Source organism: Schistocerca gregaria, chromosome 8 (assembly GCF_023897955.1).
Source record: "Schistocerca gregaria isolate iqSchGreg1 chromosome 8, iqSchGreg1.2, whole genome shotgun sequence".
NCBI lineage: Eukaryota > Metazoa > Arthropoda > Insecta > Orthoptera > Acrididae > Schistocerca > Schistocerca gregaria.
Window position 1 is genome coordinate 322,787,796 of NC_064927.1, and position 20,286 is coordinate 322,808,081.

At 39.2% G+C, this 20,286-nt stretch overlaps 1 protein-coding gene across 2 annotated transcripts in view; it reads left to right on the top strand.

Moving 5' to 3' along the window:
* Positions 1-20,286, top strand: part of LOC126284245 (uncharacterized) — a 181,756-nt gene that overhangs the window by 71,316 nt on the left and 90,154 nt on the right. For both annotated transcript variants that reach the window (XM_049983041.1, XM_049983042.1), the window contains one exon: positions 8,706-8,821. In XM_049983041.1, coding sequence (XP_049838998.1) covers positions 8,706-8,821 — 116 coding nt within the window. The remainder of the gene's footprint in view (positions 1-8,705; positions 8,822-20,286) is intronic.

Below are 20,286 nucleotides of genomic sequence, written 5' to 3' on the forward strand. Positions count from 1 at the left end.
TTTAAATTTAAAAAAATACATGCTGAGATATCTCAATAATTTTATTTTTACATGAAAGCCTGTACCTTAATCTATGCACTGACACAATTTCAGTCTGATTCTTCCTTGTTTACATTGTGTACTGAGTGTTAAGATGCCTCTGATAATCGTAAGTCCTGTCGACTGTGAAGTACGGGCTGTTCTAAGATTTCTTAGTGCTAAAGGCCTAAAAGCAATTGGTATTCATTCATGAGATCTATGCAGTTTATGGAGAAAACCTTATGAGTGATGGAATGGTAAGAAAGTGGGTGAGAGCATTTAAATGTGCATGATGAACAATGGAGCAGGCGTCCTTTGGTCGTAAATGAAAGTTTGGAGCAGGAAATGGACAATAAGGTGAGAGAAAACAGACACTTTATGATTTCCTCTTTGTGGGATAACTTTTGTAATGTTTCTCATAGTGTTTTGTATGGCATTGTGACCAAGCACTTGAATTACCGAAAATTGTGCACATGTTGGGAACCGAAAATGTTGACGGATGTGCACAAAACCAAACGTTTAGACAGTGCATTGATGTTCCTTGAGCAGTACCACAATGACAGTGATGATTTCTTAATCCAAATTGTTATGGGCGATGAAACATGGGTGGCCTATGTCACACCAGACTCAAAGCAACAGTCCATGGAAGTTGAGCAAGGGCATCATTTTGCTGCAAGACAAAGCCTCTCCGCATGTGGCGAATCAGACCAAAGATCTCATCACAGCTTTTCAATGGGAAACTCTAAATCTTCCTCCATACAGCCCTGATCTTGTGCCCAGTAACTACCATCTGTTCTTGCACTTGAAGAAACATGTGGACAGTCAGCGTCTTTGTGACGATGACAAAGCAGTGATGATGCAATGGTTAACAAGTCAGGTGGCAGACTTCTATGAGGAGGGTATTCAAAAACTGGTACAACGTTATGACAAGTGCCTCAATATTGATGGAAATTATGTACAAAAGTAGATTAAGGTACAGGAACAGTACTTACTTAAAAAACACGCCTCGTAAGACACCAAGTCGTTTTCTCTGGCGATGAGTGGGGGAGAAGGTGGGGGTGGGGGGTGGGGGAGTGCTGGTGAGGGTGGTCTGGTGTAAGGTGTTGAGAATGTAGTAACAAAAATGTGTGAGTTTGAGTGTGTGAAGGCGCAGCCTGTGTGGGTGAGCAAAGGAAGTCAGAGGTGGGGAAGCTGTATTCCCCAGTATGTATGCATCAGTTGGATCCATGAGATGTTCACTGTCTGGAGATGGAGACGGGCCATCATTAGCGAAATGTGCATGCAGAGTTCCGGGGTCAACGTTATCAGGTAAGGTGAGAACTTCCTGGGAATTGTGTACTGGGAACTCAGGTGAGAGTGTGCAGTCGTTGTGGGCTCCTGTGGCTACCAGCTCCTTGTCTGTAATCATGAGGCTATGATCCTCTGGGTGGAAACAGCAGACATCTGGTAACATCTGGAAAGGAGGAGACACAGCCACAGGTGGAGGAGAGTAAGGAGTAGTGGGGAAAGCCACCATGATGGTAGAGTCTGTATCGGAGGCTCATCAACGAGATGCCAGGCAGGTTTCAGTCAGTCAATTGAGACCATGTCTGGCTTGACATTAAGCAGAATGTCATGATTGTTGAGGCTGTGTCAGAGAACTCTATGCAGGTCCAAGAATAGGGGTTGAAAGGCGGTGTTGACAGTATCATCACGCAGCATGACATGGTCACACTTGGCTAGGCCTTTGGAGATGAAAATTTTAGGAGGGGTGTAGGGGGAGGGGGAGGGGGGCATTAAGGTTGGTAATGTTTTAATGTGACATTGGATGCTGTCACCCAAGATGGGAAGCAGGGTAGGCATAGGGGGGTAATCAGAAGAGACGATATCACTAGGAAGGTATAGTGTCTCACTGTATAAAATCTTGGCTATTGAGGCATTGAGATCTTGTTTATGCACTGTGCAAACACCCAGCAGCACCCATGGGAGTGCATTGGACCAGTCACTCCTGTGACACATAAGAGCAGCTTTCAGGGTGTGATGCCATCTCTCGACAAGTCTATTAGCTTGAGGGTGGTAGGCGGTGGTTCTGTAATGAATAAAGTTGCATAGTTCACATGGTTTGGCAAACAGTAAGGACTTGAATTGCTTACCTTGATCCATGGCTATGGCGGCAGGGCAGCCAAAACATGTGAATCAGATAGACACAAGAACTTTGAGAGATTTTTCAGCAATGATATCTTGCATAGGGGTAGCCTCTGTCTAGTTCATTACCTTGGTCAACAATGGAGAGGAGAGAGAGGTTCACATGAATGTGTTAGAAGTGCCCCTTCAGTATCTGTAAGGTGCCTAGTGGAGGCTGAGTGCACCAGGTAGTTTTACATTGCTGGCATGGTACATAGGCCCTAGTTCACAACTTGCAGTCTCGCTTGAAATGGGGCCAATCTTATCGCTCAGTTATAATGCAACTAGTTAGTTTGACACCATGGTGGGTGAGATTGTGAAACAGATTGAAAATAATTCTGTGGGATTGTTGTGGGACAAATGGGCATGTGCATCCCAGGGATGTGTCACAGAAGAGAGGTTGACTTGAACTGGGGATGAATTTTAGCACAATGATGTGGATGGAGGAGGGATCATTTAAGAGATCCTGTAGCTGAGGGTCATCCTACTGAGCCTGCATGAGCTTGTTGAAGTTGCTGGTACCCAAGATGGTGCCAATGCACGACAAGTAGTTAATGACTACATCATTTGCACCTTTCTTGTGACAGATGTGTGTAGTGAATTGCAAGATGTATTTAACCCTTTGACTGCTCTGGAGGTGTTAATGCGCACACCTTTGTACCTGTCCCTGTGTGCTCTGAATGTGTTTACGCTCACCACCAGTCCTTCTACCTGGTACTCTGAACATGTCTATGCATAGACATTTTCAGAGTACCAGGTAGAAGGACTGGTGGTGTGCGTAAACATGTTCAGAGCACTCAGGGACAGATACAAAGGCGCATGCATTAACACTTCCAGAGCAGTTAAAGAGCTAAGGTGATGGTAACAGCAGAGGCACTCATCCATGGGCAGAGTACAGATGCCGTCTGCTTTCGGCCTATGGTCCATATTAATGGCAAGGGGGGGCATCTTTCAATATAAATTGAAAGATGCCCCCCGCACGGCCTCATAAACAGCCAGTAGCTCCTGGTCAAAAGCCGACCACATGTGCTGTGCCTCAGTCAGCTTATGGGATAAGAATCAGAAGGATTGATTGGAACCATCAACCTCTTGCTAAAGGATAGTTCCCATTGCTAAACCACTAGCTTCAGTGGTGATGGACCAGGGAACTTCTGGAATCAGGTGAGCTATGGTGGCTACCTAAACCAGACCATCTTTGACCACTTGGAAGCATGCTGCATGTCTATGATCCATGTGAGACTTTCGGGGCCAGGGTTAAGGATTCCTGCAGATACAGGGGACAGTGACTGCTGTGACATCAACTTCGGACAGGGCCAGGAGTGCTCGACAACTGTCAGTGGCTGCAGGAGGTCATGGATGTGGCAGTGTAGTGTGTGTATCTGAACCATTGTTGGGAGCTTTGTTGATGCTGTGCCTACATCAAGAAACAGTTAAAATGCAGTGGCCAAGGACAGGCAGGTGTTGAAAGACTGATTACTAGTGGCGAGTAAAGTCAGCCACACTTTAATGGGACCGTGATGATCCAGATTGTTCACAGCACCTCATTTGGCATTTTGCTCCCTATCCTGTAAATGTTCATTGAAAAGGACCTGGTGTAGTTTCTCTTTGGGAGTCCAGGAGAGGCATCATAAGATCACTGTTTTAGGGGTCCCATACTTGTCTGTGGACAGTGGTGTAAGAATGACACTGTAGATAATGTCAGCATTGGTGCTAAGGTAGCTGAGTAGGGTGACGTACTTAATGTCATCCGTGACGATAGCACTGGATGCAAACATGCTTTCAATGATCACACACCACGGGTATGGGTTATCCATATGGAATGGTGGTATTGTGAGCCATGAAGCAGTCAACTGTTCGATTTGGTAATGTGGTTGGAATATGGCCCCACAGCACAGGGAGAACCGTGGGTTGGTGGTGGCCAGTAATGCAGGCAGCTGCATGAACCGGAGAATGGATGGCCTGCTGCATGGTGCAGATGAGGTAGCATGTGTATCAGGCAAATACATGTCCAGTGTATACAATGACAGCAGAGCAGATCAGCATGGATCAGTATTCAGGTCGTGAAAATTTTGATGGAACGCATTACACTGGTAGTGTCTGTTACAAAGTCAATAAGCAGATTGTCAGTTGCATTGCACTTTTGTGCCTCTGTAATTTGAATGAGGCTGCTGTGTGAGAAGTGTCACTGTCACTTTTAATCACCTGGGAAACATACAGAGCGCTGCTCATGTCTGTCAGTAGTGTGGGTCGCAAGAGTTCTGAGAATTAATGGTTGTGGTAATACAATGGTGGTGTGTATGTAGTGGTATGTAGTGATAGTGAATGACAGATGACACAGTGGTATGGAGTACGCAATACACTTTATTTTATAGAAACTCGATACACACAAGTATACACAACTTAACACACTCAGTCACAGAGTAAACAGAGCTACCACTGTGAACTGTCAGAGATACGACTCCGAGACATTTTCTCTAGCCAGTGGTGCTAATGTTGCTACAGGATATTGCTTGTTCACCTTACCGTTTTCCAACTCTCTTCACTGTTTCACCCTTATGATCAACGACGAGCGTCAAGCCACCAAAGGTTTGTGGTCTGCGCAAAACTTGACCTAGTGCACAGCTTGTGGGATAGTGTGGCTCTACTGTGAAACGCACCGTTCGACTCCTCTCTCTGGCCGCAGTATGCTGTCGTCCACAGTGGCACTGAAGTTGCCCATGGGGCTTCATGTTCCGACTAGCATATGCCTTAAGGAATTTAGCTAGACTTATTGGGTATGGGTTTGGCATAGGGTTCTAGAGCTCTCAGATGGTCATTGCCACCGGTTCTCTATAGCCCTAAGCTGAGGTCATGGTTCAATGATCTAGGTTAGGCACAATGATGGACTGTTTTGTGTTTCAGGAAATGGGGATTCTGAGGATGAGGCAAACATTAACCTCAGTGTATGTTGATGCTAATGGTATGTGTGACTCTTAAGCCTGTGGGTAAACTGCTGCACCCCAAATGTAGTAAATTTGTCAAGATAATGCAGGACTCTGTTTAAATAGCCTTTTCTCAGCTACTCATGTTAAATGTTGGTTCTTTCCCCACAAATTTGAAATGCTTCCAAAACAATTGAAAAAGCCACTTTGGCAGATAGTTCAAGAATGATGTCAGACAGCCATAACTGTTTAGTAAATTCAGAGTGTATCAAGCAGAATCATTTGATTTTAAAAAATCAAGTATTATGTTATTTGAGATATATGTGTGAACAATGTACTGTTGGAAAGAGAACCCTCGAGTTTTATGTGCTACATCAAAAATAATCACCAGACTTTAAAAAATCATAACTTGTATGTTATTTTAGGTAAGGTGTATGGTCCATTTATGTTTTCTGAGAACACTGTTACAGGAGGCACATATCTCGCTATGCTTGAGAACTTTCTTTTCCTACAGTTAGAGACTGATTTGAATGACTTTATTTACGAACAGGATGGGGCACTGCTCCACTGGCATCTGGAATTGCAGGAATTTTTAAATCAAAGGATTACTGAACTATGGATCGTTGGCACTGGACCTAATGATTCAGCCTTGGATTACTTGCCTCCAAGGTATCTGTGCCTGGCTGTATGTGATTACTTCTTGTGGGATTTTATACAAGACTCTGTTTATATGCCTCCATTGCCAACAATGAATGAACTGAGACATCACATAACAGCAGCTGTGGAAGCTGTAACTCAAGACATGCTCACTGCAGTGTGAGAACAATTTGAATGCCACATTTACATGTGCCATGCATCTCAAGGGGGGTGTACTGAATGAACACCTATGAAAATGTATGGAAAAAAACTTTTTGAGTTTCCCTTTCATCAAAAAACAAAATTCATGGTATATGTTTATTAGTTTCAGAAATACAGACATGCTTTAGCATGATCATTCTTTTTGATACACTCTGTATAATTTAATTTCTCTGAGATTGTTTTTTTCTTATCTTTAAATGTATCATATTATTACACAGGAAGAGTATTCTATGCTATAGTATTACTGCTGAAACTGATAAAGTGACTGCGAAATGGAATGTTGTTCTTGGAGACATCGACCACTGAAAGGTCCTTCAGTTCAGAATTATAAGTCTGCCAATTAAACATCCAGTCACTTCAAGCCATACAGTGCCCTGATTTGAAGTAATGGTGCTAAATATTTAATAAACATAGCTTTTAAGTATTGAAAGAAGACTGGTAATGTGCAGGAGCTACAGAAGTATAACAAAGAGAAATGGCCGTAGTGCATGAGAGCTAGTTTCAGTCATCTGGAGACAGCCTCAGACCTTGCATCCTCATGGTCACTGGAGAAAGAGCACAGCTTCAGAATGTATCATGGGATGGATTCAGCATGGTCTTTCCAAAGTAAACAACCAGACATTCATTTCAGGCAATTTGAAAAAGTCATATAAAATTTAGCTCTAGCTGACTAGATGGGAGTTCACTCCTCCAAAATGTGAAATGAGTGTGCTAAGCACTGCATCATGCTGCTCAGTCCAATACTCTTGACATGCTTCAGATATCAAGACTATAGACATACTACCATGTCTTAAATATGGTGATGCTGTTATCCTACTCCTATAAAGAATGGGCAAAATAAAATTGACCCAGAAAATATTTACAGTAAGACTGATGCAGGACTAATCCCAGCTAATGAGCATCACAGAAGATGCTGTAAATGACCACCATTGACGTTGATGCAGTGCTGTTCATGATTTATCGAGCTACGAGACATGCATAGCCTAGCTCTGCCTGAGGGTTAGCAGAAATAGTATTGTCAGTGTTCTGCTGTAGTTCTTCCAGTGTGTGAGGATTATTTGAGTACAACTGATCTTTTGATTTACCCCAAAGGTAAAAATGACAGGGAGAGGGAGCATGAGATCAAGGTGGCCAGGCAATCGCACTGTGGCAGATGACTGTTTTCTTCTCACCAAACACTTCTTGCAATTTTGAGGAGACTGTCAGGGCAGATGTGTGCTGTTGCTCTATCTTGCTGAAGATATGCACACAGTCATTCATTTAATCCACATATGGATTAAACAGATTGTGGACATACCAGTCAACATAGACAGTTTGGTGACAGAATCATGCTACAACACAGATGTCAGGCATTGCACATCAAACAGCAATATGTAGGTTATGATACAGCTCTTCAAAGGGCTGATGGGACTATTCTAACACTTAATGACACATATCCTGACAGTTGAACAAGGCCTCATCTGAGGAAATCAAACATCTATAATCCAAAAGTCCTGATTCCACTTCACTCAGAAACCACCACCAGAACTCAACAAATGAAAGTTTAGCTGTAAACTTTCATTCTTGCGTATAGTTAATTTGTAAGCATTGAAATTTTGTCAGACTTTGTTCCAGGCTTTTCTTGATTCAAATAATGTTTCCTTGTATTTGAACTCTTTTCAGATAGTTGTGATGTTTATTTTCTATGGAGCCCACTTGATGCAACTTTGCCACTAAGTTTTGCATTGCACGATCTGCTGGAGGTTTTGCCAAAACACCCAAGTCTTAAACACTTGGACAAACAGTTATGCATATGTTTTTCATTAATTGTACTTTGCATAACACTCAGCAGTGATAACCATTTGTTTTACTGTGTCCACGATTTGTGTTGTATTCAACTGGTCACTAAATATGTTTACTCCTCTCATGCACTCATATGTAATGACACATCAAAGTATTCAGCGTAGAGCATGTGGAAGCTGCACATGCACAGAAAAGTGGCAGCAACCAGATGGTGTATAAAAATCATGGTTTCCTGTGTTTTCTGTGATGGACAGTTCTCCTGTTTAATACAGAGGCTCAACTTCATGTAAGTCTTATAAATATTTTCCATGCTAATTTTATTTTCGGTCTTGGAAACTGACATACAGCCGAGAGAGCAGTGTGCTTATCACATGCCCCTCCATTTTCACATCCAGTGACACCTGTGGGCTGAGGATGACACAACAGCCGATCAGTACCTTTGGGCCTTCATGGCTTGTTCGGGAGGAGTTTAGTTTTTAATTTTATTTTGCCAACTCTTTTCATGCACCTATCTTCTGTCCACAAATATGGTTTGTTCCATATAAATATTATCTGTACTAATTGGATGTTGTCCACCCTTAACAAGCACTTGTCTTCTATCCACAAATATCATTTGAAGACTGTAGCTTAACTGGTTTTCATGTAGTGCTGTCATTTTCCTTAATTCTTGCTTTTGATGTTATTTCCCCCCAATTTATAATAACCACTGCACTAATGCTCAAAACACAATTTATGTATAATCTCATAGCTGTTACAATGCAAGTTTAAAACTGAGATATTCTGTTCCTTTGTTAAATGTTTGGAATTTTGACATTAATCACCACAGTCATTAGCAGTCAGTGTCCTAACAGATTTTCTTATTTTATTGATTTTTTAAATATTTTTTTCTGTTGCCATGCTTGGTATAAAATAATACATACAGGGTCTGAGGACATTAGACAAAATCTTTTTTCTCTTTGACAGGGTGGAGACTGCCTTGAACAAACTGAAAAGCCACGAGATAATTTTGTGCTGCGCATTGGCAAAGGCAAATCCCACTTGGAGTTGGAGCTGAAGACACCTAAGAAGGAGGGTCCCAGGTATGGTATCACATGTGTTACTTCCTGCCTGCAGAAACTGTAGTACTATCATACACTTAGTCAGTGTTATAATGATCCACTGATCTGTGAATCTTGCAGCCTAGTTACTGGAAATTTACTTTCTGTGCTATTTGAGACAAACTCATTATCTGGATCACAGTTTAAAGTTCTTGTAATGTAGGCCTATGTTTTGTACACTCGATCCTATTACTCACTAGAAGGAAGGAAAATTAGGGTTTAAGGTCCTATAGAAGATGAGGTTATTAGAGATGGGTACAATCTGAGATAAGGGAAGGATAAGGGAAGGATGGTTTTTCGAAGAAAAAGAATGTACAGGGTGCCTCAGAAGGAATGGTCAATGTTCAGAGATATGACAGGAACACTGACATATGCTCTATTCTGAATTGTTTCCATAATAAAAATGTTTATGTACAACAGTGTGCTGAAAATTAATGTCTCTGATTTTTTTATGTGAAAACTTAAAGATGTTTAAATGAATATAAATTTTATTAATATTCTACATCTTTGTTCTTCATGTAGTCCAAGTAATCTCAAACATATTTTTTTAACAAAGAAATTCTCCAAAGAATTTAGATGTTATTTTATTTTTCCTTAGCTACAAGTTTCAGCAATTCAATATGCCCTCTTCAGGCCCCATATGCACCTCTAAAAAATTATCGATGTTCACATATTGGGGCCATCTGTTTCTAGATGGTGTGGATTCTCAAGTGCTCCCACCAAAGACTTGACTGCAGTCTAGTCTTCAAAGAAAACACTTGAGAATCAATGACATATAGAAACAGATGCCCCCCCCCCCAGTGTGCTAACATTGACAATTTTTGAGTAGTGCATATGGAGCCTGAAGAAGGCATTTTGAATTGCTGAAACTCATAGCGAAAATAAAATAACTTCTCAAATTGCATGGCTGTTTGGCGAATCTCTTGTTAAATATTTGACCAGCCACTGTCTCATGTCCACAATGGATCAACAGAGACTCAAACTTAGGTAGTTGCTTCAAATACTTTCACTCTTAGTTTAGAGATATTGCAGATGTGGTTAACTTTACATTAATGACTTCTCAATATTATCGCAAATATCTCCTCACTACTAAATAAATTAAATATGCAAGTGAAACATGGATGATAAATAGTTTGGACAAGAAGAGAATAGAAGCTTTTGAAATGTGGTGCTACAGAAGAATGCTGAAGATTAGATGGGTAGATCACATAACTAATGAAGAGGTTTTGAATAGAATTTAGGAGAAGAGGAGTTTGTGGCACAACTTGACAAGAAGAAGGGACCAGTTGGTAGGATATGTTCTGAGGCATCAAGGGATCACAAATTTAGCATTGGAGGGCAGTGTGGATGGTAAAAATCGTAGAGGGAGACCAAGAGATGCATACACTAAGCAGATTCAGAAGGATGTAGGTTGCAGAAAGTACTGGGAGATGAAGAAGCTTGCACAGGATAGAGTAGCATGGAGAGCTGCATCAAACCAGTCTCAGGACTAAAGACAACAACAACAACAACAACAGTAACTAAATAAATTTACAGACAGTAGGCATAATAGTTTGAAGAATCATGCAGGCAAAGTTATTTACATATGTATGAAGTTTTTAAATATATATATGTTGCATATCTGAAAATAAATTTTAGAAGTCAAGTGCTACCAGTAATTTCTATTGGATTCACATATGACAACAATGGCTAGCTGGCTGCAACAGAACCGACATCACAGGGGAAATCACTATCCAAGTTCGCTGTTTAGACTGTCCTAATGTATTTGCCTTAATTTGAGAAGCAATTGAGAGTGCTTCATTCTGTTAGTCAGTTTGTTTTAAGGCACTGAAGTGTGTGGTCTTGTTTTAGTAAGTGAATGTCCACACATACCTATGATTTTGTGTTAATAACACATTAAATTACTGGCCCTATCCCACTATAAACCCGCCATGTTTGATTAGATGTATGGAGTGTGTGAAAACTTTAAGCAGTGGTTCCAGCAATATGAGAACTCACCTGCACCGTCACAACAATCATCACCAGGAACTTTCTTAAATTCACTAACAGGAGAAATATATCTAAAAACAAAGATGATGTGTCTCACCAAACGAAAGCGCTGACAGGTCGATAGACACACAAACATACACACAAAATTCAAGCTTTTGCAACCAACGGTTGCTTCATCAGGAAAGAGGGAAGGAGAGGGAAAGATGAAAGGATGTGGGTTTTAAGGGAGAGAGTAAGGAGTCATTCCAATCCCGGGAGCGGGAAGACTTTCCTTAGGGTGGGAAAAGGGCAGGTATACACTCGCACACACACACACACACACACACACACATATCCATCCGCACATACACAGACACAAGCAGACATCTGTAAAGGCAAAGAGTTTGGGCAGAGATGTCAGTTGAGGTGGAAGTACAGAGGCAAAGATGTTGTTGAAAGACAGGTGAGGTATGACCGGCGGCAACTTGACATTAGCGGAGGCTGAGGCCTGGCGGATAATGAGAAGAGAGGATATATTGAAGGGCAAGTTCCCATCTTGGAGTTCTGACAGGTCGGTGTTAGTGGGAAGTATCCAGATAACCCGGACGGTGTAACACGGTGACAAGATGTTCTGGCCGTGCACCAAGGCATGTTTAGCCACAGGATGATCCTCATTACCAACAAACACTGTCTGCCTGTGTCCATTCATGTGAATGGACAGTTTGTTGCTGGTCATTCCCACATAGAAAGCTTCACAGTGTAGGCAGGTCAGATGGTAAATCAGATGGGTGCTTTCACACGTGGCTCTGCCTTTGATCGTGTACACCTTCCGGGATTACAGGACTGGAGTATGTGGTGATGGGAGACACACTTCAGAGTTTCCTTGCAAGTCCAGTAATGTTTTATGATTTGTGTTTTATTCATCTCATGACTTACATTTGCAATCCATTTAGTTTGTGTACAGGAGACATGTCAAAAATTTATAATACAGTTACACTAACAGGAGAATTAGATGAAACCCACCGGGTTGTCAATCAACTGGAGTGCATGTGTCAGACCTATATCACACTATGGGTTACTGAGTATATTGCCATGACTGACCCAACCCCGAAGACTGATGTTGAAAATAAGAGAATGTGAATGTTTTCAAACAACAAAGTGCAAATTAAAGAAAACTAAAGGTAAAAGAGGACATAAAAGTTGTTCTGAACAAGCAATTATCCAATAACCAGGATGTGATGGTGTGCTTAGTCTTGTATCAAGTACTTGTTCTGTAAGACTATATGAGAGGTTCATGTACAGAGTCATACACACATGACTATTTAATGTTTTTGTGTAATGAACAGACAAGAGCTTCAGAAAACTTCACTCTGTAATTATTTGGAATGAATTTTGTGGCTCTAAATTGCCATTCACAGATGATTCTGTTAATATTTGTAATACTGGCATGAACAGGATTCCTATGTCATCTGGTCGGTAGGTTATGTGCCTTTGTCTGTTTGTAAAAGTTATTGGGAAAAATGTGCTGTTGTTTCGTCTTTTCTCTCATATTTTTTGTTAGACACAGTATTTATATGTGTGGCCAGAGATATGATTTTTTAAGCATGCATTGATCTTATATGCTGGTGTTGCTTTGGGGGTCACTGAAAGTGTTTGTAAAAATCTTCTGAGAGTATGAGTAGACCTTCTCCCATCACTTCAGAGTTTCCTTGCCAATCCTGTAATGTTCTATGAATTGTGTTTTATTCATCTCATGACATACATTTGCAATCCATTTAGTTTGCATACAGGAGACATGTCAAAAATTTATAATACAGTTACAGTGATTTTTACATTAATAAATAATAGCACTACAATAAATAATAGCACTCTAAGGATATTTCTTGGAATATGTAACACATTTTATCCAGCACAAATTTCCAGTTTGTCCTGTATGAATACATCAACTAAGTAATGACACTCCAGTGTCAGTACCTCATATAGCTTTCTTTTAAGTGAACCTAAATTCATCTGCATCAACTTGTTCCCTTTTAATTTATTACTGATTTTCATTCCCATGTGTTGAGGTCCCTGGGCATGCAGTCTGAGGCAGTGGGTGGGGAGCATAAAATTTTCTTTGTTTCTAGTATCATGTGGATGGAGAAAATGGTTTCCCTCAAATAATTCATGTCTGATGTACAAAAATATAATAATCTCATGTATGTATAAGGATGGGAGAGTTAATATTTTAAGTTCACCCCATCCAGATGCTCTTGAGATTTTACATTCTGGGAATTGTTCTTTGGCTGTATTCAACAATGGTTGTAGGGTGGAATGTGTAGTTGATTATTCTTCCATGAGTGTGGCTGCAGTGCTGGACAAAACTAGTCCAAGTGCGGTGTGTTTTTTAGCACATATTTCTGCCAGCAATGGATTTATTAGAAACATTTTCCTGGTGCTGCTTGGTGCATTCAAGAAAATAGTTCTACCAGTGTTCTTGTTGATACATTCCATGATAACATTGAACATTCACTTTTGATTGTAATTGAGAAGTAGTTTGTTGTGATCAATGTATTGAAATAGTTTGTTGAGATTGTACCTTTTCTCATTTGTTATTTTGAAGTTTAGTGTAATGGTAGCATCTTTTCATGGTGCTTGCATCCCAAGTTGTACTATGGCCCTATTAAACATTTATCTTCTAGAAAAATGAACATTTCATTCAAGATGTTGTCACTGAACTCAGTGGTCAGATCAGGATGACTCAATTGATTTGGTACAGTATGTCATCACTCATACTCTCTTTGAAGGAGTCCCATGGATATTCTGGATTCCATGGGTGACATGTTTTCAGAATTATGCTCAATAAGTCTCTCATTTGTTCAGCTGAGGCTGTGTATGGGGCTTCTTGTAGTGTTAATTTCCAGCGATTGCTGTTTTCCAGTAGTCCTAAGCATTGGCCTGCTGTTCTGTATGTATGGAATTGCTAAACATGAACAGTCTTGAGACCTATGAAACTTGTTGGTCCTCATATTTCATGTAGAACATCTGGAGATTGGAACATTCAGTGTTGTTCATATCTACAGTGTATGCTCAGTCTAGAGCACCATTTTTCATGATTCCTGGGTGGTCTTTACTGGAATTCCTTTTTTTCATTGTTGAAATATTTTTCTTGTTGTGTTTCACTTATAATGGGTAGGGACATCAATATATAGTAATGCTTTTGTGAATGGATTCATGTGACACAGTTGTAAAAAGCTGTTAATGTGTTCTGAGGTGGTTCACTTGCAATTTCTTCTGGGGGTGTCTTTCGTGAAGTAAGCTCTCTGTCCTTTCTCCAAATGTACTTCCAGATGTTTCACAATTGGTTTGTGTTTGTGTATGGGAAAACCAAAAATCTGCCATGCTGCTTCATTACTGTTGATATATCTTTCCATTTGGTACATGAGGATCTCATCATTTCTGTTTTGTTGTTCACTGTCTTTGGCTATTTGAATTACTGCCATGTTCATGCCTTTGTTCACAAACTTACAGACATATTTGGTGGATTTCACTGAACTGCACTATTCTATGTTTATGCATGCTTGGAAGCTTTTGGAATATAGTGTGTTACATGGTGCTACCCACTGATCACTGATTATCTGTTTCCAGTTCATTGCTGCCTAATATTCATATATTTGCTGTTAAGCTACCATTTTTTGTGATCGTCCTTTGTATTTGGGATTGCCATCACCTCCAGTTTGTGTTTTGTCCAAGTATGATTTTGGGTATTTTTTGTAGATTTTCTATCACTCATATGTGACAAACTGTGGTTTAATGGCCCTCATGGTCCCTGAAGCATGTTTTTCACTACTGTGTCATACAGTTCCAGATCATCTTGTGGATTGGGAAATTCAGTTTGGATGATTTTGTTGATATCCCTGGGATGAATTTTGTCATGCCATATGAGTGAGGCAGTCCTCAGTTTTGCCATCCCCATCTAACAGTTCCAAAGATCTGGTATTTTGTGATAACTTCAATAAATCTCATTTGATTTGTCAGAAAACACAGATGATGTAGTGTTGATGCTTGGGAGCTTGTCTGTATCTTAGTTGTTCTTTGATTTCTGGCCTTGATGAGTTACATGTGAATGTTATGAAGAGGTCACATCATCCATATTTTCTTATGTAGGTGATGGCATCTTGAGTGTCTTTGTGCATGTGTCTCGGACTTACTGCATATGATGAGGGTAAAATTTCCATTGTTCCAGTGTCATTAATATTTCTGTGATTTATGATTGTGTCTTGAAGATGGATGCATTCTTCCATGTGTAATTTCTTCTGATTCAGCCTTTTGTAAAGCATCTGTTCCACTTCTACTTTTGCATACATATCTACCAGGAATTGTTAGAATAAATCTCAAACTTTGAGAATGTGATTGTATGTTTCATTGTCTCTGATTGTTAAGTTGTAAGCATAGAACTTTTTTTTTTCCTTCTATGGCTCTTTCAGCTTGGATCTGTTTCACATTAAAATGGTATCCATCCTCTCCATGCAGAATTGTTAATGGATATTGGAGGGAATCACATGAACAGATGTCTCTGCAATGCGATGTAGTCCTTCTCTTCTTCATTGTACAGTATTGTCACAGCTTGTGTTTTTATTGCCCGCAATTAAGATGATGCCCTATGTCTATCTGAGATGCATTAAACTGACAGCTGTATTCTCCAGGTGCTCTTTTGTCAGCTTGAATTAAAGCTTTATAGTCATCAGAAATCATTCAGTCTAGTGCTGTTTTGAACATGTGAATCAGTTGATTATCTTTGTGTAAGATCCTCTGAACATCCTGGACTACTTCTCATCTGAATCCACTGATATCTGTGCATTATTGACCAATTTATATTTCTTCATTTTTGATGAAATGTACTTGCAGAAATGTATGATCTTCATTGGGTAGTGGTAGAAATGATCCCACATTGTGATAGATTTGTCCTTGAATGAAAAAAAAAAACATAATCAATTTCACCTCTGGTGGTGTCAAAGTGTCGTCAGAGAAGCAGAAATTACATGCTTTTCATGTTTTGAAGAAAGTGTTTTGATTCTGGAGTTTCTCCAATTATTTAATGTAAAAATTACTCTGGGGGGTGCTACCAGTGGTGGTAAGTGAATTTTTCCATTCATGCAACAGACTCCTGTTGCTTCTCTACTGAGTTTTTTTACTTTGCAAAATTGTTAGATGTTATCAATTTTCTGATTATGATGTGTTCGTTATACTCTTTCATTGGGTTGTAGTGGAATGCTTCATTTGTTAGGTTGTGCTGTTTACTTGCTCTTGTCTGCACTTCTTCGATGGTGATATTTTCATCACTGGCTTGAGTTCACAGTCTTTTATTATAAGATTGTGTAACAATTCTTGATTTTTTAGTTCATTCATTTCAGTGTTCTTCAGTCTCTCTGCTTTTCATGATGCTCATTATCATTCATTGGGAACTTAAACATGCCTTGTACACTTAATCTGTTTCATGTTTTTGTTGTTCTTTTTGTTTTCACCATTATGTTTCAGAACTGACAACATCTCCTCTGCTTTTACATTTGTGCACTGCCTACAATATAAATCAAATCAACTTTTTATTAACAAATACACTAAGGACACTTGACATACTTGTCACTCTTTATTTTTTATTTATATTTTCAGTCACTGTTTCACTTTGACTACTCACACTTCACTGTTTGTTTTTATTCACTCACTGCACCACTTTTTTGATTCCTCCCTTCATCACTGATAAGAAACTGACATTTGAACCCATGATGGGTCTTTACCAATGGGTAGCCCCACAAGGAGAAAATTCCAGAACATACCAAAAAGGCTTTGAATAGTTTACAATATTCCAGTACATTCTACAACATTTGAGAGTGTTCTGGAATGTATCACAATGATCTGGAATGTTCCCAAACACTCTTGAATCTTTCCAAGTGTTCCTGAATATCCTGGAACATTCTGGAATGTTGTGAAATGCTCTCAAATACTCTTGAATGTTCCGGAATTTTCTTGAACACTCTCAAATATTGTGGGATGTTCTAGAAATTTCTAGAGGGGGAAGCCTCCTTCGTAGATGGGGGATAAGGGGGTACCACACCATATAACTCCCTTGATTGCACCACAACTCGTTTCTGAGTTTTAGCGGCTTGTACATTGTACACTTACTTTTATAATATATATTGATTCTGCATAGACTACATGATCTCATCTTCTTGCAAATAGCCATTGCTGCACTGAAGTGGAAAGAAAAAGGCATCTAAGACTGCAGTGATATTTAATAAACAATCTGATGTAAGATACATGAGATGCAAGGAAGTGTGATATATCTATCAGCATAGATTTGATTTGATTTCTATGGAATGCAAAAATCCTGTTGTGTGTTGATAGACTAAGACACAGGACAGTGACACTGGAGATGAAGAATAACAATTTGATACACCAAACACATACACACTATAAATCCATGTATCCATATTTCCAAGTAACATATAACTTAGTTATCTTAGACTGGCACCCATGAATTTTCCTACTGTATAAGAGCAGTGTCTCTGAAGCAGCGTTTCATTTTTTTCCAGAATTTTCTTAATTTAAACCACATCCAGGATGTATGAAGCACCTATACAAAAACAAGAAGTGGGAAAACTGGCAGAACTTATGTAGTAGCACATGTGTATACAGGATCCAACATGAATATTGTTTGAAATAAGATGAATTAATACAATAATGGGCAAATAATGGGTGATGTACTGTCAGCATCTTACAACCATTTTATGCAACCTTACTCTAGACACAGCAGAACAAGACAAAGTTAAGGACTTGGTACACAGCGACAGGGAACATCTATTACACAGAACAGATAAGTGAACAGTCTGTTGCAATTATGTGATTGTTTTAATTAATTCCAATTACATGTTTCACATGATTAGTGCATCATCAGACTGAAACAACAAGGAAATAATTACTGCTCAGATATGTGAACCTAGTGAGCATGAGTTCTAATATCACTAATAGGTGAGTAAATTTGGAAAACTATAAAATTAACTTGGTTTAACATTGAAAGTGTTAAATATTGGGACTGGATGTCATGTAAAACAGTAGTAGAAAACACGTTTGACAATAACTACAAGTTAACGTAGGGGAACTGTAAAAAGAGGTAAAAAGATAAATAGAAAAAAATAGTATATTGAATTACAAGGATGGAGAGGTGAATAAAATATAAAAATAATAGAACACATTGTGTCATGTAATAAAAGCTCACCATAGCAGAATGAAGAGATGGTGCTGTGGTAGGTACACATTTGCAAGCATCAAACTGAATTAGGTGAAACTGTAGTGCCCTCATAGACAGTAAACACAGAAGTGTTGCAACAAGGTTATGGACAAGGAACTGCATGAGTTTAGGGTGAGCCACATAATTCTGCAAGAGCAGTCGGAATTTAAATGACCTGCATGGAAATGAGGGGGATGGGTGAGTGACACTCGGGGAGGGAGGAGAGAAAAGGTGAGGAGATTGGGGAACCTTATGTATTACTTTAAAAGAGTAGGAGAAAGCAGGGGGTGGGGGCAATAAAAGAGGAAGTGGTGTGACATGAAGTTCACATAACATAGAGAGTAATGTTGCAATAAAGAAAAGGGCAGCTTGGCATGTTCTTAGATTGCATCGAGGGAAAGAAAAGCTTCTCATGTTCTTAGAGAAAAATTTTGACCTGAGAGAATTGAAGGAAAGTGCCTTAAGTATTGGGGAGGAGGGAGCAAATTGATTTTAATGAAGAAATAGGAAAAGAGGGAGGGGGTAGTTGGCTGGGAGGTGGGGGGGGGTGTCATTTTGGGAAGAAGGTGGATACATGGATACATAGTATATTGTAAAAAGTTTGATTTTTTATAGTCCAGTGCTCATTAAGATTGTGTTCTGCAGACTGTCTTATGAAATCAGAAATTTCTTATTCTTCCCAAAGTGACAACTTTTTCTGCTTGGTGCATAGTGGAGGATTTTCAATTTGTTCAGAGGAGACTGATTGTGCTTGCCTCTCTTGAGATGATTAGAAAAAGCAGAGTTGTTTACAGTAGCACCCTTCCTAGTTGAAAGGTGTTCTTGAAATCTAGTCTTTAGGAATCATCCAGTCTGACCAATATATGAAGAGGGACACTGTATTCACACAATATTTTAGAGCCCAGAGCAAGAATATGGATCTTTCAACAATTGTTCATTATGATAAAAATGGTGCTGGGCATTATCATTAATAGCAAAAGCTACCTTCATGTGATGACCTTTAAGAAAGTTACAAAGTCTGTAACAGAGGTCTCCTAGAAAATCAATAAGGAAAAATCGATAGACTCAGGAGTACTGGTCTGGGGCTGAGGGCAGTGTTGTTTTTAGAGATTTTTAAAAAAATTGTATATTCAGTCTACCAGGCTAGCTAAAAAAAAAAAAAAATGGCAAATAATAAATTCATACGAGAACACAGAAATAAGACAAAAGCAGTGTGGTCAGTTGTTCAGTCTGAACTAGGAGCCAAAGTAAAAATACATGAGATTTTGAAAATTAGACATGAAAATGAAATTATAGTAAACCCTGTTCAGATGTCAAGTTGTTTCAATGAATTCTTCCTAAATGTAGTAAGATCGGATGTGGATATGACATTCTATCAGGGCATCACAAATTTGGAAAACAGCCAGAACACATCTTTTAAACAATTTGAAAAAATCACACAAAGGGATGTGGAAAAGGAAATATTGTCTCTAAAAAAACAAAACCTCACATGGGTGGGATGAAATAACAACATCTGTAATCAAGTATGTGTATGATATTATTTCCCAACCACTGTCAACTATTATAAATCAATCTTTTGAACAGGGATGCTTTCCAGAGGTATTGAAATATGGTGAGATCAAACCTCAATTCAAGAAAGGATCGACCGAAGATATGGGGAATTACTGCCCTATCTCTCTGTTGCCGGTCTTCTCTAAAGTGTTTGAAAAGATTGCAGCAAAACAAATTAATAACTTTCTTACTGTAAATGATATAATTTTTAAAAACCAGTTCGGATTCCAACAGGATAAAAGCACTGTGAATGCTATAAATGAGTTTATCCAAAAAATATGCTCCACATTAGATAAAGGTAGAAAGGTCACTGGTATATTCTGTGATCTGACTAAAGCTTTTGATTCAGTGAACCATGCATTACTCCTCCACAAATTACAGATGTATGGAATCAGAGACACTGCTTTAAAATGGTTTAGCTCTTACCTGTCAGGTAGGAAACAAAAAGTAATTTTAAATTCAAATGGAACCAATTATTCATCAGACTGGAAAACAGTTCCCCAAGGAGTCCCACAAGGATCGATATTGGGTCCCTATCTGTTTCTTTTTTACGTAAATGACCTACCACTTGCTATTGATGTTCATTCAGTCTTATTTGCTGATGATACATCAGTTCTAATTTAAAATGAAGTATCTGAAAATATTCCAGAAAAAGCCAAAAATA